This window comes from Balearica regulorum, chromosome 18 (assembly GCF_011004875.1).
Source record: "Balearica regulorum gibbericeps isolate bBalReg1 chromosome 18, bBalReg1.pri, whole genome shotgun sequence".
In the NCBI taxonomy this organism is placed as follows: Eukaryota; Metazoa; Chordata; class Aves; order Gruiformes; family Gruidae; genus Balearica; species Balearica regulorum.
This window is the reverse complement of record NC_046201.1, coordinates 7444663-7467667: the sequence shown is the minus strand read 5'-3', so window position 1 is coordinate 7467667 and position 23005 is coordinate 7444663. Positions and strand designations below refer to the sequence as shown.

The 23005-nt window shown below is 45.4% G+C and overlaps 1 protein-coding gene across 2 annotated transcripts in view; it reads right to left on the bottom strand.

Moving 5' to 3' along the window:
• The window catches only part of SLC38A12 (solute carrier family 38 member 12), a 44782-nt gene that overhangs the window by 18843 nt on the left and 2934 nt on the right, over nucleotides 1-23005 (bottom strand). Inside the window, exons 3-8 of one of the 2 annotated variants that reach the window (XM_075770296.1) lie at nucleotides 22291-22412; nucleotides 20250-20331; nucleotides 19198-19297; nucleotides 18701-18781; nucleotides 14218-14317; nucleotides 13331-13439 (exon numbers count right to left, since the gene is read on the bottom strand). In XM_075770296.1, coding sequence (XP_075626411.1) covers nucleotides 13331-13439; nucleotides 14218-14317; nucleotides 18701-18781; nucleotides 19198-19297; nucleotides 20250-20331; nucleotides 22291-22412 — 594 coding nt within the window. The remainder of the gene's footprint in view (nucleotides 1-13330; nucleotides 13440-14217; nucleotides 14318-18700; nucleotides 18782-19197; nucleotides 19298-20249; nucleotides 20332-22290; nucleotides 22413-23005) is intronic. The other variant, XM_075770297.1, reaches the window with a different exon arrangement.

The following is a 23005-nucleotide window of genomic DNA, read 5'->3' as shown; positions in this document are numbered from 1 at the left end:
GGCAGAAGAGGACATTAACATCACTTCAAAGTGAAAGGTGTACAGCTCCACAGGATTCAGCACAGGTCAGGAAAGAGGGATCAGTTCCTCACCAATAACCAGAACATGAGGGGCAAGGACTCAGTCCCTGGATTAGAGCTAATCTCATCATCAACCCTCAGAAGAGTCCCAAGGCTGGGAAGCCTATTTAAAAAACACATCCCCAAAAGGATGAGAAGAGACCATGATGCTCAGAAGGAAGATGTCTACTTTCTCTACCTCACTGTGCCAGACACATAAATGCTCTTCCAACCATTAAGTTAATTAGTTTCGTAACTTCTCCCTAAGGAAAAAGTAAGCCCAAATAAGCACCTCAGACATATCCAAACTTTCTACCTGATGTTCTCCAAGCTCAAGTCTCCCCCTGAGGGATATAATTTACAAAGTGCTTCATTACACGTGCTATTCAGACAATCCAAAACCTACATAGAAAACTGCACCAGTCAGCCCTGCCAGAAACCAAATATGCAGAGCTCCAGTACATGAAAAAGCTCTCCCGAGTTTCCCAGTTCACCTCTTGAGCTAGCTGAGATTTCTAGGAGTTTATCATTCTCTTCCTAATCTTCAGCAAATTAACCCAAGGCAGAATGAGCATAGTCTACTTTCATTAAAGATTTTTCTACCAGCGAAGTGGTTTCCTATTAGGAACAAGCAGGTGTACACGGCTGATTCATTGTTAAACTTAAGCAAGGTAAGGGAATCCTCCCTTTGGCTAAGAAGGAGCATCAGATCTATCAAACACTGTTTATATTCACAGGATGCAGGGAGAAACATTTACTGTGGTTTTGCACAGACTGGCTCTTAAGAGTGGTTCCCTAATCTCTCTTCAAGCTCTTCCATTAAACAGGAAAGGCCAGACAAGTCGCCAACTTGCTGTGGAAGGTACGTGGAACCCACACACAGCAAATAAATGAAACAGACACAATTCTTTATTTTTCTTTCCTTTCTGATGCTGAAAAACAGCACGAAGACCCAGCACATTAGTGACTGAAAAAACAGTGGCTTTCTTGCTTTTACTGACATTTCCAGTCAGAAAATTAGAAGCCAGCAAGTGTAGAAGAACAAACAACAGCTTGTCACCCTGAATTACGCTCTGCCCTGCAGGCTAGTAGGAATCACAAGCAGCACACCAGCTTGCTCAGCCCCTGGGAGGGTCTTTCAAATCCATTCCTCCCACCAAGCCACACCACAACAGTACAAGCACCAAGGTTTGGGAGCTTCTCTTAGCCAGCTACTCAGCTGACACCACTTTCCCAGCCTCTGCACCTGTCAGCTCTTAGTATTTCAAAGTGAAAAGTAGGCTGGTCAACTCAAGTCTTCTTGCCACAGGGGAATCTAGCTGGGGCTTACCATTGCCTGGAATATATTTTTATATATATTTAGATATTTCTAAAAGTATATTTTATTAAAGCTCTTATGTTAAAACTTGGTTACATAACCTTGTTTATTGGCTTATCTTAAAAAAAAGCAAGAGTAAGATCAAGCGTTAATAGGACATCTGGCTGGTTTTATCAGCTTAGTTTCAGCCAAGAGGACCACCAAGAGAGCTCTCAACCACTCAGTGATGACCAGCTAATGCCAAGAGTCTTTCATACCATACAAACATGCTTTAAGCCAGAGGGCTGTATTGACTAAACAGGTTCTTTATTGACCTGAAGGGTCCATATATCACTCTGAACCAGTACAGTTCAATAGCTTTCATCTGCTTCGCAGCATGCGGCTTTTACAGAAGCCATATAGGCTCAGGAAGCACAATTAGCATCCCCAATGTAGCCGATTCATGTATTAGATGCAGTAGTTACAGCATTATGGCTAGTGCCTGTGTACATTTGCAAGAGGACCATCTGAAAACCAGCTTCATTCGTAACTGTCATCAGAACTTGCTTGTTTTCATGCTCCACAAACTCATCTGTAAGTATTGCATCTGTCTTTGGTGCTTGCTGAGTAGCAAATTAAAAAGAGTAGCTGCTGTTTCTTGTTGATTCAGAGCCTGGAAGATTTTTGAGAGCCTGGAAACTTTCACACAGATTGAGTAGAAGCAGGGTATTCACCTGAGCAAAGCGAGACCATGAAGATTAGCCTTGTTAAATGCAGCAAATATACCAGGAGCAGAGCAAAAAGAGTTTGAGAGTTTTTGGATAAATGCATTTGTGTGGCACAGGGCCATCATACCAATGCAAAGTTAATAAGTCTCATAGCAAGCCAAAGATCCCCCTGTTTTAACATGACAATGATAAAAAGATGTTGCAGTGCTCTCTTCTTGAATATCTCCCTTTGGACTGAGGCCCCAGCCACCCTTCCTTTTCCTTTCTTCCTCATCCTCATTCAAAACCAGAACTTATCCCAAACCAAATCCTTCCTTAGAGGCTGCTGGCACTTCTATCAAGGGGAAGCAACATCTCAAACTCTGTTTTGGGATAGTATCAACTCCATCTCTACAGATATTGATGTTTAGATTTCACAACTGTTGAATAATAGTACCTCTCCCCCACAAGACAGTACAGCAAATAACCCTACTCTAATGGGGAGCAAGTTGACATTTAAAAATAAAGTTACTGGTTTAACAAAATGGATCACTCAGTAGACTTTGACACCTTGGCTGGAAAGCTGAGCATTGAGTGCTTTATACGGGACTATGGGTATGGAGCATTCCCACAGCAAAGCAAGATACCAACAGCAAGACACAAGCTCTACTGAACGAGCACCTCCCAGAGGAAGCTTTGTTTTGATTCAGTGCTCAGACACAAGGAAAGTCTCCTTGAGCACGGTAGGAAAAGGCAGACATTTCATACACGCTGTCAGGAGTGGCAATTCTGACATCCGTTCTGCTTCTGCAAGACATCCCTGAGCTCAGAGCTATTTCACAACCCAGATGAGCGCTAGAAGGGACAGACAGAACAACTCAACAAAACCAGACTGCGCAAGTACGGAGATCAAACAAGACATTAGGAGAGCCAGAGACTGGCTGCTCTATTCCCACTCTCCTCTAGAGTGTGTCTAAAGAGACATCTAGGAAAGAAAAAAAAAAAGCCCAAAAAAGAAAAACTTGATTTACCATCATTGACACAGGTCAGAGGTTTTATCCTGGGTTGGAAGCTTGAACCAGACCTATCATCTTCAATAGAGTAGTTTCTTATGAACTGGTGTTCCTGTTCACATCGTCAGGGAATTTTTAGGGTTGACTTTAGAGAGAAACATTAAATGCAAGGTGTTTTCCCCACTCTTTGGGACTCCTAGATAAAGAAAGCAGAGCTTTATAACATTTCAGAGCTACTTGCAGCCACACCAACACCTACCCACAGCCTCTAGTAGCTGCTCTGCACCTACTGCAAGTGGTGGCAACTCCTAAGCTACCCAGCATCAGGCTCCAGCCGCCAGTGCCAGGGCTTCAGTGTTTTTCAGCTAAAACATGTCAAGGGGAAAGGGTGTTGAGTGCAACACAGTGTCCCCTCTGCCATCTCTCTTCACCTTCACTAGGGCAACAAGGCCACGTTTCTCTCCTGCATGAGCTCATATCTGAAGCTAGAGAGCCAGATGGCACATGAGTGAGGGCAACGATCCAAGCTTTCGTTGGTAAAGCTTTACCCCTTGCAGTGGACAGTACAAATATAAATACATGAAAGGAGTCTGATTGTTCAGGAAGGAGCTTTTTAGAGAGCTGAAAAAAATAAAGCTGAAGATCCACAGCCTCTCAAGGCTGGAGGCAGAGCTGCAGCAAGGGCCGTGCTGATAGGCAGCAAGTTATCAGCAGACAAGTGATTAGGAAGCTCTTAAAGTTGGTTGAAAAGAGATAACCCAGCAACAGAACAAGGATTGCTCAAAGAGGTTGAGAGGCAAGAGGGATTTTAACCTCCAGATCCCCTGTAGAGTCAGGAAGTCACAACGGAGGGAGGATGCAACCACCAGACATCCCACAAGGAATAAAGAAACAAGGGCAGTTACGCTTTGAGTGCAGCAGGCATCTGCTGCCACAGCAGCTCCGGTAATTAACGTGCTGCTTTTGGGACACCTGGCAGAGGTTTATAGTCATAACTCACACGAAGCATATTGCTGGCGCTAAGGAGCCTGCACCCACCTTTCTCCCCAGTACCTTAAGGCAGGGAGGCAGTATCCCCCAAGAACTAAGACATCCACTACTGCCAGACCAGTTTTTGCCAGCAAAGCAAGTGGCATTTCACCCACAGTGCCCTTTACGCTGGATGCTGCCTCTCATGGATCCTGTGCCACAGCACTCCCAGTGCTTCTTCCTAATGGAAGGCCTTCTGCCAGAGATGGAAAGAAGAGCCTGTATCCCCAAAACTACTTACTTGGGTCCACTAGATCCATAATCTAGAGATCTTCAAAGGCTCTAGTCCAGCAATAGCTGATGGCAGCTTGCTTTTGACTGCCCATCCAGCAAACAAGCGTACTTGTCCCAGCTGATGTCCTTGCAAGCTGTGATCTTGCTGGGCATCCAACACACAGAGGACCAGCCAGCAATTAAGCAGCCTCTACACACAGCTCTGGGAGGCCAAGGCAGAAGCAGCATATGGTCAGCAAGGCAGTACCAAAGGGTGCTCCTCTCCTCTCCACAACCTGACTCAAGGCTGCAGCCTGTTTCTGGAGCTGGCCCATCTCTGAGCACCAGGAACTTTCCACTTTGGAAAGAACACCCTGGAAAACCAGTTCTTCCTCTAAAAGTGAAGAAATCCAGGCACAAAGTGTTTTCACAAAGTCATTCGGTGCAAGGATTGCAGTCCCTGGCACACCTAGGGTGTGCAGGATCACAGCCAGCGGCAAGCTTGCCCTCTCTGGGGTAAATACACTTCCATTATCATTTTTCACAACGAGAAAGATGGAGGCCAGCAATAACCCTGAGGTGACTGGCATCTAATTTTTCATCACTGGAGTATTTATGGCATAGCCATTTGCAGCATCTTGTAATCACTTTACCGCCTCCTTGACCCCTGGCTCCCCCTTATTCTGCATCTCCTAATTGCATCTGAACAAGCAGGAGGGAAGCAGCAAAGTGGATAGATGCAGGAGAGCTGAATGGTTGGTTTCTGATACTTGGAAGGACAGCAGAGTTGTTGCAGAGCCAGGTCTGGCCATATCACCCCCACCAACTTGCTTTGACCTCCTACATGCTAGGAAACAGGAGCCTTCCTCCTTCTGACACTGGGTAACCTTGAGGAGTCATCCCCTGCCTCCCCAATTTATTAGCATGGTACAAGAAATTAATGAGTTTCTTCCGACAAAGTGTGAAGGCATAATCATGATACACAGACATTTCCCAAAATTCCTGCATATTCATAGCCTCTCCTGGCAGGGTATTGGCAACTAGAACAATATTTATATTGACTACAAAAGCCCCTGGGGTAGACAACATAAAGCGAGGGAGACATGGACCAGTGTGACACAGATGCCGAGAGGGCCCTGCAAACATGTCAAGCCATGAACTGCCAGGGTTAGGAGGTACTTGGGTTCAGCAAGGATGACTGTTCCTGAAGGCCACTAACCCCTTGTCTGCCACAACAAAAACAGTGCCTCCACCACTAAACCATTATTTTTCCTCTTTTCCCCCTACAAACTTTTCAGCCAAGTTTTGTCAGCTGCCTGGAGGACGTAATTTCAGGGATAGCATCATCCCGTTCACTGTGTCAGGCAGGGATTGCCCAGAAGGGAAAAGACACGTCCCACACTTTGTAACTACTTTGCAGCAGCACAAAAGCAAGAGATAAAGCCCTATTGCCTGGAGCTAGTGGGGAAATCTGCTTGCTCCCAGCCTCCTCCTTTGCCTTAGCTGTACAGCACACACCAAACTGGTGCAACAGGCTTCAGAGATCAGCTCTGCCCGAGAGCATTATACTGACTTCAACTTACAAGATAAATCCCAGCTGCATTATTTGTATTTATAGTCCTGCTTACAGAAGCATGAGCCACATGTCAGATTTGCTGATGCAGTCCAAAAATCCACGTTTTTGGACAAGAGCGTCAGTGATCTCACCCAGACATAAAGTGCAATTAGGAGGATGTTAAGAAGTTGCAGACATATTTAGGAGTATAAAGAGATACCAGTCTGTCCAGACCTCTTCCTTCCACAGCCTCTGGTAGCGTTCAGCGTGGCATAACTGCGCAGTTCTGCAGCCATGGTGCTTTCTACCTGTATATTAAGGATTTAATGATAATTTCAGGGGAGGAGAGATCAAGACTGCTGTCTTACTGAGTAAAAATGCTGATGTGAATCAGGTAGGTAGCAAAGTCAGACCTCTGTTTAAAAACAAAACTGGTGTTAAAGCACTGAATAAGACACTGGAGAATATGCTGTTGAGAGAAAGGCTGGTATTGCATCTCCCAGGGGAGTGCTTAGTGACTTAACAGGTCTTCTACAATTCTGTTTTCTAGGATGCTGTCACTACCATTGCACAAAATAACACTGCACAGGGGAAATACATTTATTACTTATTTTCTACAGAAGTGTTCCAAAAATGAAAGATCTGTGAGTCTGCTGGAACAGTCTACTCCAAGAAAGGAATTTTAAAAGGCCCTTTTTAAACCTTTACAACTTGTGTAGTACATGGGTGATCACAAACAAATATCAGTTCTGACACCTGCCCTGTTCAGCAGAGATCGGTCTCCAATATCAAGAGAGAACAGTGTCAGCTTTGGTACCTCACTGCCCAAGTAAGCTTACTCCAAAGGACAGCTTTATTTCCGAAGAGAAGCTGCAAGGCCTCTCAGCCTTGCCAGGGTGGCTCGGCTGGGCAGCAGGGCCTGTGGTTTGAACCCAACAAACAACATTGGTGAGTTCACAACTACAGGAAGTACACAAAAACAGAGGTGCATCCTAGAGCCACTTCTTCGCCCAGGTTGTCTGGCTGGCTTACTTCCAAGGCTCATACCCACCAGCCATCATCACATAAGCCAAACCAAGCACTAAAGTGTGCAGGGTACTCTTCTATGGGGAAGCCAAGTGCATCTGAGCTCACCAATGGCCTCTGCCCATCACACCAGCCACCTTGCTTCTCAAGGGCTGGCAGCACCTACAGCACATCTGGCCAAGCATGCAACCAGCAGTACAGCACCCTTCCCTTCCACACAGCCCTTGCCAGCCAGCTGGAGATGGCGGGGGGAAGAATTGGCCCTTTGGAAAAGCTCAGTGTCCAAGTGACAGCGTAACCCAAGCTCCACTTAAGGAAAAAACACTTCTCATTGTGAAGTGAACAGACAGCTCTGTGCAGAAAACACATTCCAGTCCCCTGCACTATTGATTTTTCTGTGAAAACAGACAAGCTAATCCTTTAAACTTAGTTGCTTCAATCCGTGGTCTTGCAGTCACTTCACTATTGTACCAAAGGCTGACTCTCCTACCCAGCCCTAGCAGCAGGGGGGCGTGCCTTCTGGCTGATGTTTATTTTACTCAAAATGCAATCAGTTACAAGGAAAGCAAGAAAAATCACACACCAGAAGCCGAACTCCAGCTCTTAGGTCACAAGTACAACAAGTTTATATTCCACTTTCACAACACTGCACTCCTCCTGCCAGGTCAGGAAGGACCTCTTATTCACAAGGCCAGTTATTATCTGAAGTTCCCTTTGCATTAGGAAACACAAGGGGTGTGGGAAACTCTGAAAGAGCTAGTTTATCTGCCACAGGTGTATGATGAGTGAGCAATTGAAAGAATTTATTGACAAGCCCACAGAAGAAGAAGAATGGACCAGGATGAAGGAGGCAGAATTTATGCCATATTAACAAGGCTGTGTGCCAATTTCAACCTTATTAGTTTCACAATAAAAAAAGCTGAGAATTGCCTTCCCATCCCACATCCAGACACCATTTGTTTTAAACAAACTTGGCTCCTGTCCCTCTTCAACCACTTCAGAACAAAGCAGCAACTTAACTGACCTTACGTTTTGGAGGCTGACTAGATAAGAGGTATGAGAAGACTCCAGTCAGCCCCTGAGACCAGGCTTTTAGCCAAGCAAAGCGGTATTTCAGAGGTACCTGTAACAAACAGTTAGGGCTACTGATATTTATCCTCAATGCAGTACTAATTCCTCTCTTGCCACAGCAATGGCTCAAAACTTAGGCGCCTGTACCTACAGAAATGGCATAATATTCTGGATCCTTGAGAAGCTTTTCCCTATTTTGAAGGCTTTCAGAACTGCATCTACGCACAGAAGTAGCAGCCGCCTTTTGAGTACATTTGTTTCTATTTCTGTATCAGTATCGTAATAAAACACATCAGAGCATTTGTGGTATGGAATATAATGCAGTATCTTTGGCAAGAAGGTCTCACCATGAATAACTTATGGGATACGCAGGGTGACATGCTAATAGTGCCCCAGTCCTGCTGCATCCTTACTGTAAGTGGGGGTAACCTGGAACATAACAACGCTACAGTTTAAGCAATTTATTTAAACAAGATGATGGCTTCACACCAGCAGTGTAAGCTTCCATCAGCTTTCCTTCCTTTCCTCTGGCTCAGCCTGGGAGCCCAGGGCAAGCACCCCAAACCTTTTTGACTGATGTGCTGTGAAATCAGCTCTCCCTGCTCCAAACACCTGCCAGTGAAGAGCTACCTTCCCCACCACTGGCTCTCAAGGTCTCTAGACACTGAGACCTGTAAGAATAAATATCCAGGAGACAGCAGCTGTGACCCATTTATCACCGGATGCTGCTGCAGGGCACAGCTGAAGAAGGCAGGGCAGAGGAAAAGCACTTGCTGCAAAGGAACAAGCAGAGCAAACCCAGGTGTCCTTGGAAGAAGCACCCTGCTTTGCAGCACTGCTCCAGCTCTGTTTCTCCAGCTCCCAGTCAGCAAGAGACAGCTTAGATCAAGTATGGATGTTCAAGTACTGCCAGGAGGGCTCCTCACTGCTGGGAGGCAAAAAATAATAAAAAACCAAGCCACAAAGAAAGCCCACAGAGGCCAGAAGGCAACCCTGAGCTGGGGACACGGACAGAGAGGCCACAAGAGTCTCACACACTGAGCAAGTCAATAAAACCGCTCTAGTGCAGGAAAACGTGTCTGGAAAGAGATGTTTTGACAACAAAAATCCCAGACACCTTTACCCAGAGCAGAGGGTGCGCACACACACGCGGCACAGTCAGGAAGGAGAAATGCCAGGGAGGGAAGCAGAGCACATACACCAGCAGCACAAAGCATGGTGCTCCAGCCTGTAGCCGAAGGGAGCCGGGAAGGCAGCACTGCACCGAGGCGGACGGGATCTACATCAACACTTATCAGTTCAGCCTTTGCATTTCCCGATTAAGTTCTGCTGGCACCGAGCAACTGTACGTGTCCTCAGACTACCTCCTCACCCCCCTGCACAGCCTCCCACGGCTGCAGCCCAGCCCCGCTCTGGTCGCTGGGTATTCTGATCAGAGCGTCGGGCTGGGGTGACATTGTCCCCTCCTGAAGAGGGACGGTAAGCGCCTGCAAGCCCGCTCATTTTATTCACTGCACAAGCACATTTCCAACTGGGATAATCTCCATTAAACCATCTGCGCTCCCATCTTCGCTCGGCCTGCACCCGCTGGGCTGCCTGCGATACTGCAGCATCTGTGAACCGGCAAAAGCGGATGCCTTGTCCCTTTCCCAATCAGCTAAAAAACCAACAGAGACTCAGACAGAACAGATGCACCTGGTAGCTTTGACGTGCTACAGAGCCAGGCTACCAGGAGTACCTGTGCCAGTGCCTCTTCTGAAAGGCGTACGGCTTCCCCTGAGAATTTAAGCCATTTCCTTTCCATCATGGGAAGACACTATGCCCCAAATTGCCAGAAGAGGAGGGCTGAGAAGAGAGTAGAGGTTTTAGCTACAAGGCTACCCTGGTGCTGAAGAGAAGCACCGTTGGCCAGGTCATGAATGTATTTTGGATCAGACACTCTGAATGGCTGCTGATCCCCAGGATTTAATCTCTTAGTTATCTCAGTATCTGCTTTCTAGAAACAGGGACTATCATGTCACATTCCTACATCACTGAAACAGAAAGACAAGAAAGTGTTAAGATGAGAGATCTGAAACTTAAGTCCACTGCCCCTTCCCTGCAGCCTACACAGAAGACGTCCAGCTGACCTTACAGAAAGCATGATAGAGCGACTGCAGTGAACTGTGAATTCAGCACAGAGAGAACTCAACCCTGTCCTTAGCATTGCCATCAAGACAGCCAAGGGACCCAGGAGTCACTTCAGCTGTTGAGGACATGACAGCATGGTGACGGATCTGAAGCAAAGATAGAAAGCCATCGATCTGCTTTAACTGTAATCAGTGCTTGCCTTCAACAAGGTCGCTGGGCCATCTAACACATGCCTTTCTTCCAGCCGATTTGCCCTGCATGGTCTTGCCCTCACAGGCATGGAACAGCACAGCAAGGCTCTCCTTTTAAACCTCCCAGGACTCCTACAGCCCCAAATAGGAGGCAAATATTAGCAGCAAGCTATGGGACAGAAGCAAAAGACGATTTCAGTATTTCCTGCACTTGCCTTCACTTATTTGTTTTGCAAGCCTTTATTTTCCAAGGCAATTTACAAACAAGAAGCAAGACAACCATTTGTTCACACAAAGGTTAATAGGGGCCTAGTGGTCTCTGAAGACTCTGCAGTCACACTTAGGTGTGAAATTTTGGAGTAGCAATAAAGATGCTGCACAGACAAGTAAGTCTCAAGGGAAGGATTTAATCCGTCTAAATATTCTCATTATGTACATAGTTTTCAGCTTCCATTCACAGTGATCAGAGCATAGACAGTTTCCAGAGGCCTTTTTGGACAATAAACCGTGAAATAGGATTTTTACAATCAGTCATTATTCCCCTCTCCACCCCCACCTCAAAGAGTCAATGTATGAAATAGTTTTTGTTGAAAAGACGACATAGTGTTGAGAGAGAGAGTCGACAGGAGGAAGGCAGCACAAATCTTTGGCAGACTGGTGGTACTTGGCACAAGAGAGCTCCCATTGGCACCATTTTCCCAGAAAACCTCAAATAGATTATTTGTCCTGGTAGTCAAAAAAAGGCTTTCTGTGGGGCCACATACAGAGTAAGAGATACAGCACTGCATCCAGAGACCTGCTTCACTGGAACAGGGAAGATGTTCCAGTTACATCCACCCATCTTACTCCTAAAAGCCACTTAAAACCTAAGTACAGTACTAAGGCAAGGTGAAAAAACTAGAGGCAGGCATCTAGGACAAAAGGGCTGATCCAAAAACTCAGCTGTTTTCTTTTGGGATCGCAATGTCCATCTGTCCCCTTGCCACAGGGGAACTTAGCCTGCAAAAAGAGACCTTGTTTGTCCACTGAAACGTGGAACCTGAATTATTTCGGCAAACAAGAATCCAAGAAAGAAAAAGATGCTAAAAGAGAGCAAGTTCTCTATGGGCATGATCCCCTGGGACCAAGAGAATAGCTACGCTCTTGATGCATCTCACCCCTCCTCACTTTCATGTTGCCTTTTCCCCTTCAGACAGGCAGGCTTCAGCTTTTCTTGCATGTTTACGACTCCACTTTTATACACAAGAAGCTTGGACAAAATTTGTAGAGATTTTTTGTAGAGAATTTAAGACCTTTAACTACTAGTCACTAGCTGTCCATGTTGCAAACAGGACAGTGGGGGAAAACATTGACCAGCACAGTCTCTTCAGAAGCAGTCCAAACTTGTCAGTGTTGTGAGTCTGAATGTTTTATAAGTTATTATATCTCTTACCTCTCTCTAGGGAAGTTGTCATGATTTTTGTTTTCTGGAGAATAAAAAACACACAGGGCAAGCAGGGAGTGGGACCAGCAGAGCTGGAGGTAGAACAAGTCCCAGTTCACTCCCAGACTGATCCAGGAAGAAGTATTAGAGACCTTAACAAAACCCCAAAACTCAAGAGGTAATGCTGACACCCAGTAGTCTCCTGAACACTGCGATTGTGGGACACCCCCCCACACACCTTCCAGTTATCCACCACAGGCTGGTACATTCTCCCACAAACAATCCATCCCTTCTTCGGGAGGTAGGGAGGGCAGAGAAGAGCACAGAAACCCTCATCTCAATTACTGAGCAGGGAAGGATTAACCACTACCAAAGACTTTGCAGATATTTATTCTCCAAATCCACAAGAGGAGACAAGCAGAGGGAAAAGCTCCTCTGAGAGTTATGTACACAGACAGAAAGTCTAATGCTTACACAGTCTTAATTTTTTAATTTTTCAAGTCCTAACAACAATTATCTTCATGAATTATAGACATAATATCTGAGAGATGCAGGCAGTAATTAATGCATGTCTGCCTTTTCTGACTAGCTCCTTCTGCTGGGTCAGGGAGAGTTATTGAAATTCAGGAAGGAAATTTTCAATCTTCTGGAAGTTTTAAAGAAACAGACCAAGACACAATTTAATAAAGCAATAATATTTCTCTTAAATAATTAACTAGGCTTTGACATTCTGTAGTATTTCTGAGGCTCAGCTCTTACTTTTACAATAACGCTAGAACAAGTGCACTCAGGGATGTGATCCACTGCAGGTCCAAAGTGTACTAAACTGCAAAATTGCTTCAAATAGTCTTTACCCCTGGATTTCTCTGCACACACATGGCCACTTTCACTCTTTTTTCTTAAAATTCTCACTGAGACCCTTAACAGAAGCCATGCTATGCAGCACTTCCATACCTCCCTCTTCTCATTTTGCCCTACTGACATCTGTCTCCAGGTATGAGCACCCAGCTTTCCCCAAGCTCAAAGGAAAGCACTGTTTATCATCCTTTGGGAAAAACCTTGGTTTCACAGCAGAACCATAGCACAGTAATAGATGCAATAGACAATCCTAAACTAGACAGAAAGCTATTACTAAAGCAGCATATAGCACTGGATGTTGTTTAAGTGGGCTGTTTCCATCATCTCTCAAAAAGCAGATTCTCCTGCAGCATAAACAATTTTATTCACATAAAGGATGCACTCAAGAGAGCTTAATGTGCTTGAGTATACTGACAACAATTACCTCAAAGCAACAATTACTTAGCCAGCCACTGAAAAAGCCCCACCCTTTGGCATGGACATATCACCTGCTTAAGCACTATAAAGCTACACAACAAGGACAGAACTCTACTTAAACTCAAAATTATAAGGATTATTCTGATGGCCAGCAAACTGAAACACAGCCATGTCACCAAGAATAGAGAGGAGGTATTTGGCCAATAAGGCCAGAATGAACCAAAAGCTTCACACTTCTGTTGTTCAATTGAACCACATCATCTCTACAGGGAAAAAAATCCCTATGCACCAGAAGTAAAGTTTAAATGGAAATAATGGTCATCCCAGTTTCAGAAACTCACCAGATACAGTCTGTAAGCATCAATCCGTCGAATTGGCCCCCAGCACTTGTCTGTATCGTTATACTTTGTGCCATCTCCAACACTGCAAGAATGGTTGCCAGTGGCACTGCTGGGAAAGGAGAGAGAAACAAAAGACTGTAATTAACTCCTAGCAGATGTCTTCCCCTCTCCTGCATTCATGAAAGAGGAATTATCAGAGACTGAAGTGTCCATTCCTTCCCTCCCTCACCAAACACCCTCCCTCCCTCCTTATATTTTCTGGACTGTGTAACACAGCAAGTCACTGAGTACCATATATTTAGAGACAAATTCTTGGATCGCCTACAGTTATCTACAAGTTTGGTCATTTGGTCATCAAGTTAACAAGTTCAGGTCATATATGGATCATTGCAGTTTTCTATTTCCAAGTCATGAGTCCAAATCCAGCACAGATTTGATCAAACCAGTCTCTTTCTTTATCTTTCTTTGAGAAAGGAACTGGTCTCAGTCCATGTAATGTCACCACTTGCTGGTCACAGGCTTGGTAAACATCACACCTCTCAGCTCTTACCCAAAGAGACAGAGAAGCTAAAATACTGCACAGAGTGTTGCTCAATAGTTTGATTGCCATAAATCCCATGTTTGCAAGGTGCTGAAGCCGAAAGTACTTCACACCTGAGGACTCATCTGAGATCAGGTCAGCTACTTTTCAGGCAGGCAGCAGGTACTCCGGCGGGGAAAATAAAACTTCACCTTCCCACCTACAAGTGATGAGCTGTCCTTCAGTCATTTCTCCACTCCATTCTTCAGAAAGTAGAGCTGATCCCACTCAGACTCATCACCCCAACAAATCCAAAAGCCTGCTCTCTTCTGCTAGCACACAACCCCGCAGCAGTAAGCACACTTACCAGGTCACCTGCATGAGAGAGACCGGTACAGCTGCTGCGTAGATTGCCAAGTCCCCGTAGAGGTAGATAATTATGCAGAAATAGAAGAGGTTGACACCCACTGCAGGAAAAGGAAATAATGTAGACAGCAAAGTACACAGGGACTCTTGAACTCTGCACTTCAAATACACAAAGCTTTTTCAAGGTCTTAAATCACCATTTGCTTCCATAGTTTACTTCTTTCTGCTGCAAACTCCTCCCAAGGGTCACACCAGCAGCTTAGGGAACTGATGGGACATGAGCTGCCTCAGACCTCAACTCTGCCTCCTTCAATACCTGGCCTTTACACCAGGCCCTCTAGTTCAAGTCCATCCTTCAGTCACTGGTCAAGACCCACAGGTCTGACATAAGTCATCTGCCAGATGAAGCTCTCAACTTGGAACAGCCACAGACAAATACCTAGCTGATGCTCACAGACTTGGTGCGAGCGCAGCTTGACAAACAGTGAAATGAAGAGACAAGATGCTTTTAGTCCTCTGCCAATTCCAAATCCTCTGCTTGCAAACCTGCACGACTTTCACATCAGGGATTTGGCCCCAAAGAGCTCAGGTTCCACAGGGTTGAAATGAAGCTGCTTTGGGAGATTCCTTACCATCAGCAACTTGAGCCAAGGTTCAAACCTGCACAGCTTTAAAACTCTTTCTGCAGCCCTCTTAACACCTTACTGCCACAGTGTATGCTGTTCCTGCCCCATACTGGTGGGGTTTTTTTAAGCTTGCCCTGCCTTCACCTGTGATATTAAGAAGTCTTATACAAGTTAATTGGGTGCACAGAACAGCCTTACTGGGGCACAAGACGACACTGCTGTGGAGGGCTAAAATCTGCAGGAATAAAGAAACACTTGATGAGGCACCAGGATTCTTTTCTCCCAAGCAAGTCAATATAAATCTCGCCAAGGGAAAACAAACTGGAACATATTTTAGTTCAGATGCAGGTGAGCTACAAAAAAGCCTCAGATTTGTTTCATTTAGGAAGCTGGCATTGAAGGAAAACAGCTCAAGGAACCTGCCCATACTTTCAAGCTGCAATGCCACCTGATGCTTAATCCTAATGCAGCTTGGGCAAATCAGTTTACCTCTCCATGCCTTGCATGCAACAGCTATCAAACAAGGACAGCATTACTGCATGAACATGGACTAGTATTTCTACAGTGCTTGCACGCCCCAAAGTTTTACCATCATACTGCCCCTGGATCCAGGAAACATTTATAGTCAATCTCCTTCATTTAAATAAATTATTCAATATGCTGAGTCTACTTAGCATAAAACATTCCTAAAAAGGGGCTGTATTGGGAAAACAGCAAGAAAACTTCCCTGCTTCTGTAAAGCAGCACACTCAGCCAGCACTCTAGAGCTGTTCCTGCTTTGTCTACTAAACAGATAACTGGAGATCTTACAGAAATTGTCAGATCATTTTATATAGTTCCCCCTTCCTTTCTTCCTCCATGAAAGGTTTAAGATGGCTTCACAGTTAAGGAGTCTCTGCATTGTTGTGAAGATTGCAACAACCTACCTACCAGTTTTCTCCAGTTTCCTACTAAAAAGGGTTGGACTATAACAAATATCTGACATAGGACAGAAGCTGCAAGACACACTAAGCACAGGACTAGACAGACTCTGATACGAATTCTGGAGATCTGCTACTCATCTCAGGCCTCAGCTGACCCCCCCTCCAATAAAATAAGGCTAACATAACCAGCTAAGCCACAGCAGCACCAGGTACCCACCAGCACACATTATACCCCTGTTCCAGTCCCAATTTCTCTGTCTGTGGGAAGTCCAGGCGGCAGTCCTCTCCCAAACTCATCCTCTTGAAGGCAGGAAGACTTTAGCATCAGTTCTTTTATAAACTGCTACTGACCCTCCCTGATCAATACTTTCATTACTGGACACAAAACAGGAAAAAAAAAATCAATGACTTCCTGTGTGGAAACAGCATGATAGATGTGCCTAGAATCTATTACTGCAATAAATGACTGCTCAGTCCCAGAAGAAAGCACCCAACATTGCAAATTAAAAAAAACTAAATTAAAAGTAGCTCTTCAGAGCCAGCTCTTTCAAAAAAGAGCACACAGACCCTTCACAGCCTAAACCTAAGGCAGCTGCCTTTAAGAAAGCAGACAGTCTGAAATTGAGATTTATCCCCAGCTTACCTCCCAGGACTGCAGATTCAAGTCCTGTCAGGTTGTTGAAAATAAAAAATCAGTCAAGAGAAAGGAGCAGAGAACTCGCTAGAAATCAGAGGCTTTGAGGTCTACTGCGAAGCTTTCACCACCCTTCCCTCTGAAGGTTGTAAAGACCTCAGACACCTTGGGTTTGGATCCGTGCTTTGTATATTGTGAACAAAAACCCACCTAGACACTCGCTAGCTGTGAAACTGCAGAGGTTGGTGCTTGAAGCCAGGAATTCCCAAGCGGGGCCCAGTGTCTCAACCCTAGGCAGCAGCAACTGGTCACTGAGCAACTGCCCTTATTGAAGGAAGGCCTTTCTGCAAAACTGACAGAAGGAAACACTTCAGTAAGGATCTGCAGAGGGAGATACTTGTCTCTTCTCTGCAACTGCTCAGCAGACCAGAGGGGTGTCTGAACTAAGACTCAGCAACAGTACAGGGATGGAGCCTCATTGCTGAGCACTGAGGAAGGGAAAGCAGCAAATGAGTCACAGCTGCCCTGCACCCTTTGCTGTGTGTACCTCATCTCATCTGGAAGTCACAAGTTGTTTCAAGCTATGGTCTGCAGCTGTTCCAGCTGCCTTCCTGCAGCAATTCATCCCTTCACATTGGGCTGAGTAGGTCCTGGGGAGGATCCCTAACACAGAAATCAGATAACTCTGGCTAAAGCAACATTAAGAAGAGGGATTAAGATTTAGAGTACTAAGCAGTTTATATCGCTTTGCTAGGAAGTGTAGCTCAGTGCTGGATGGGAGAGAGGACATGTATTTCCAGCACCCTCTACTGGCCAGCACCAAGGCAGAGAGGTCTGGAAGGAACTGCCCCACGCCTGGCTGGATTTGGGGGGTCCTTGCCATCTCCCTCTGTGAAGCACATGCAAAGCAGGGACCTTCTGGAACTTGTTTATGGGAGTACGCTACCTCCTGTGATCCCCCAGCCCTCCTGCAGCTGAACAGGCCTCTACAGCCAAATCCTCAGCAATACTGCTAAGCCCCATTATATGGTGCTTGCTCTCAAAGCACTTCCCAAATACTACTCCGCAGTGGATGCTCAAGAGCCAGGGAAGTGTTCACAGTGTTCCTTCACAAACAAAACCTGCGAAAGTCAGAGCAACCCAGTGCTATAGGCAAGGCTAGCAACAAGATGTTTATGGGTCTTCAACCCACACTCAAGTCACCCCTTGCTCCTCTGACTAGGGAAGTGGCAGTCTGATCCAAGGTGGATTATTTTGATAGCCCTAAGCGATTCAAATCTACAGAGGCATGCAGGAAAATCAAAAAGTTTTTTCAATTGGACTTCAACATCAGCAATAATAAAGTTCAAAGAATCTTCACTCCTTAAGTCCAGCTGTCCTTCAGAGGCAACAGTCTTACACTGGCATAAAGCTGATGTAATGTAGTGGAAAAAACCAGCCCATTGCGTCTTTGTAAGGTGGCCAGTGAACAAGAGAAAATGTCCTTTTACACAAGAAATGGGGCCTGACAGGCTCAGAACTGCACAACCATGGTGTCTGATGATTTTCTGGCTCTGCACAGCATTTCAAATGTACTGTTTTACAAGTTTCAACATACCTAACATTGTAGTTTGCATTTCTATCACATGCAGCAATGGATATGGCTTTATTGCAGTATAGTTACAAGTTCATTCCCTGGCATACAAGAGATTTAGAAGCAAAAAGACAGCTGCCTATCATATACACACCAGGGACCCTTTCAGCAGTTCATGCCCCAGCAGCTCTGTTCGCAACCCCCCAGACACATGCAGTTCTCAGACACTCTCTCCGGAAGTCTCTCTCCTTCAGACTGATACTTAAGGGGTTCAGGGAAGCCCAAACACCTTGTTCTCAAACACTACAACCAAGATGGAACTAGCAGACACTACAGCTGGGCTCTACTGCTTTAGACAGTGGAGATCACAGAGGATAGATGCAGTTCAGAGTTAGGTTAAGGGCACTCAGAAAAGGCACTGACTTAAACCTATCTGTCTCAAGAAACTGGGCCTGTAACCCGCAGTATTTTGGCTAGTTCTGCCACCACCACAGCACCCTCCCCTTCATGCAGGTTCTTGCCCACATGGCCTGTAAATACTCTTTTACTTTATAGAAACACTACGCAGGAATGATTACCGTCCACAGAGAGAAGGAATGACACGTTTGGGTGGAATCATCACAAACTCAGGATGCAAACCCACAGAGAAGCACACAAACTTGAGGAAGAGCCACACACACAGTGTGCAGGAGGACCTGAATGGACTTTTGAAAACGTGAATCACTTACCTTTATTGAAGAACATGGAAGCCATCTGGCCCATTTCCACCCTCTCAGTGATTTCAAAGATATTGGGTGAGCCACGTCTCTCTGCAAGTTGAAAACAAGAAGTGTTTCAACCAGCCCCTCCAACAAACCCAGAGGCCAGACTATCTGAAGACACTCAGGAAGCTCTAGTAACAGTTTGAAGGACAGTATGTACAACTCCACAGCTGCAGAGTCACTGGTCCAATTACTCTGCTGAAGTTAGTCTAAAAGTGTTTTCAAAGTAAGATGTTCTCATCTGAGTGACCTAGAAGGAAAAGATCTTATCAGACTGCAGAAGGTGAACTGAATTCTCAATGAGTCTTATCTTGCAAGTGCTAAGGACTTTGGGATGTGAGCATGTGGGTGAAATTAAGGATTAGGTGGACAGAAGAGTCCTGCTCCACTTGCTGGAGCCCACTGGGAGACTGTCTGCAGAGAAGAGGTCTTGGATCCAGTGAAAGCATGAACTGGGTACTTACGAACTGACAGGATAGGTCGTGTCTCTGCTCGCTCATAGCCATCTTGGAGAAGAACGTCACTGTCAGACACTCCAGAGGAAGAATCCTCATCATCATCCTCCTGGAAGAAAAGATCAGACCACTGCTGAGATGTCTGCTACCAACAGTACAGGCTAGGCTGTGGCACCACCAATGTCGTGGTCTCACTTCCAGAAACTCAAAGGAAGGTCCCAAACAGGCATGGGCAGGACATGCAAGCAAAGGCAGTACCAGGGAGTCCTTGGCCCAGTGTGCTGTGAAGAGCAGAAGAGGGCACTAGCATATCAGGCTGAAGACTGGGACAGCAGAGCCTGTCACACACTAGGTCATGGTCATGCACACAGCAACAGTGTCCAATTCATGTAGTGATATGTGGCACAAGGAAGCTGGAAAGTTCCAGCAGATCTGCAAGGTTGCAGACCTGGTAAAAAAAATCCAAACATATATAGTCTTAGCTGGTCAGAGCAGACAGGTCTAGCTCCTACTCCAACCCACTAACATACAGGCATGGATCTAAATCAGCACAAACAGTTATGCCTCATGCTGATTCAGAAAAGCCACTAAAGCCAGGATCCAAAAAGCCACAAGTAAGTTTTACAGCAAGGACATAGTTCAGGACTGTCCACGCTCTGGGATACAGCCCGAGTGGCAGCAAGGACATTCCAGCCTGTCACAGTTAAATGACCTGAGATCAGCAAGGATTTACAGACCTCAGCACACCCCAAATAGCACCCATATATATCGGCTGCCACCTCTCCACATTCACTGAGCAGTTCTTCTGGGAAAGGAGAGCACAATCAGTAAGAAATGTGAACAGTGCAAGAGATTTTTCAAAGGAGGAGCAGAAAATCCTGCCTTTAATGAGCAACCCCACAGGGAACCAACAGCCATATTTTATACAGCAAAGTTAAGTACAGTAGAAATTTATTCCTTTAGAGTTACTAATGAGGCAAGGCAAAGATGCAGAAGAATCTCAGGCAAGTCCTACAGGATAAAAGCACAAAAGAAAATGGAAAATTAAACCCCACACAAACCTTGCGTTTTTCCATTCTCTTCCATCGCAGCTGGGCATTTGCAGCAGCCATGGCTTCCACCACAAAGGTCGTAGTCATATAGCTAGAGAAATTCAATTGATATCAATAATAGTCAAGAACTGTCACTGAAATGAGATGAAGAATGAGTCCCATCTGTTTGTAGGAACAAACAAGCCAAAACAACCCTTTCGCAAGGTCCCCACACACACTGTGGTTTTGGTACAGTGCTTCATCTCAGTTTGCTGTTCCCTTCTGTTCTTGAGATTGAGGTGTTCAAGCAGACCACCATATGAGTAAAATATAACATGCCTTCAGATATAAGATGACACTTTAGATATCTGGAAGGCACCTTCCTAGTGCTTCTGTGGGTTGAATACGGCAAGAGGACTTTCCCCTTTGTTAGAAAGCAAGCTTCCTTCCTCTTTTTAGGGCCCAGGACGAACATAGTACTATTCTGAAGCTTCTCTGTTAGAGCGCGTGACAAAGGTACTACGGTCCTTTAAAGAATCTTACACATGGCATCAGAAGCAAAGCAGCAATACAAGACGAAGGAGCAGATCACACGTGCATGCAAATGCACTTCACTGGAGGCCAGGGGAAAAGCTGTCCAGGGAGACAACGAGAGTCACTGATGGAAGGAATATCATTATCTCAGCTAAAACCAGTCCTGTAATTAAAAAACCAAACCAACCTCAAATCAATCTTATTTAAGGTTTTAAAAGTGGTTTCTTGCTGCTTCAAGAACAGGACTCACTTAGCAAGCTCAAATGAGAGATTAGTTTTGCAAGAATAAAGAAAGCAGCCCTGTCCCGAGGCCCATGTAGCAATTTCCGCCTAGACTCGTCTTGCACCAAAGGGTCCCCAGCAGACAGGAGGAAGTCATGAGCACCAGAACAAAAGCAACAGGGCAACGCAGCTCCCAAGGCACACAGTACTTTGAGCTGCATCTTCTCAGTTTAATCCAGTGCAGTTTTGGAGTTTTCTGCTCTTCTGCTGGACCTTGAAGGATTGTCTGCTGGTGCTGAGTTTCATACACTGAATTTACGCTTTAAAACTAATGTATCTAAAAGAAATTGCTTCCAAAGCTCCCAGTTATGGTACTCCCACAGTTTACATTTTATCAAGCCTTTGTAGCATATAGCTTTGAGGTGGGGAACTTACAAGCATTACTACAGTCAGTACTGACCATACAGTACCTCTCTATAGCAGCACCTAACCGATCTGAAAAGCTCTGCCTCCAAATCAAAGGCACATTCAGGCTGACAGAGCTGGTTACTGACAAGAAAGGAACCTTTAAGTTCCATTCTTACAAATGGCAGGAGGGGATTTTGGTTTTATTTTAAAACTAAGCAAGAAGGGATTCACAGCCTGACAGAAGATGGCAATTCTATTAATAAACTACTTAGACATCAGTGCTGTATCAACAGCCTTCAGCTCCACCTGCTGCTCCAGCAGGCAGACATCTGGGCAGAAGCTCATGGTGAGCCAGTGTGAAAATCATGAGACCAGTTCCAAGGTCTCAAGCAGCAAAGGTGTGGGGGGGGATAAGACAGGCCCAGCTATACAGTAATTTGTTTTCCTGACATTCTTGCAGCTGCCCAGAGCATTGCCAGAAGCCAAGAGAAAGCTAACACAACAGGTCTGCATCACATCTGCAAGTCACAAAGCAGGGAAATGACCCCGTGTCACCTGTGACCTGGTTGGTGTTTGGGGAACCGATGTGTGACAGAGGCAAGCATGGGATGTATCCACAGCAAGGACAGCATCAAAAACAGAAGCTGGGAAAAATGTCCCAGAAAACTCTGTACTGGAGAAAAAGTCTCTCTCATCAGTCAGGAAATGGGATGTAGCACCTTATTGTCTGCAGTCAGAAAATGCATCCCTCCAAATAAGATCCACAGGCAACACTACTACAGAGACCAATGCTCAAGCAGCAGAGGGACAGGATCGCTCAGAAAAGCGGCAAAAGGCTTAGCACTGTCCTTACAGCCCCACCCAGCCGAACTCCCCAATCCCCAAAAGACACGTACTCGCGTCCTACCTCATAAATCCCAGGAACATTAGGAGAATGAGGCTGACAAGCCACCCTGCTGTCGCAAAGGCCTTCGGCATGGTCAGGGCTCCTGTTCCAACGATGAGGTTGAACATATAAACCAGACCAACCTGCAATCATCCACATAACACGAGTGTGCAGCTGTGCCAGAGATCATCTAAGACACCTCACATACATACTGATTTAAACGGAGACAGCAATCTTTGAGCAAGCAGGGTGGGAGCAAACCCATACTGGAAGTAAGTAACAGAGGTAGACTGATAATCAAAGAGAACAAAGTGAGTGTCATCACACTTCTAGGAGAAACTGATATTCCTCTCCATTCTTCTAATTTTTTTTTTTTCTTTCTAACTTTTCAAGTTAGAAAGCACATGAGCTTTTTATTTGTTTTTTTTCAAATCCACTGCCTTCCTCCAGAATGGTCTACATTGTGGGTTGGGGTCTCTCCTTGTTTTCTGACCGGAGCCTATGTAGTTATGACTACATACATAAGCGACCCTTTAGAATCTCTTGCTGTTCTGTATTCTTACCCAAGCAGGAAATACCCAAGCAGAATTCTAATGCAAAGCCTACTTGCCATTTTATCAGTAAAAAGCTGAGCACATTCTGAAGAAGGGATTTTACCTGCAGAAAGGATTTTATCCTCTCTGGCAATGAGCTTTTTTTCTGCCTGGGGCAAAAGGTAACTGTGCACCTAGACACG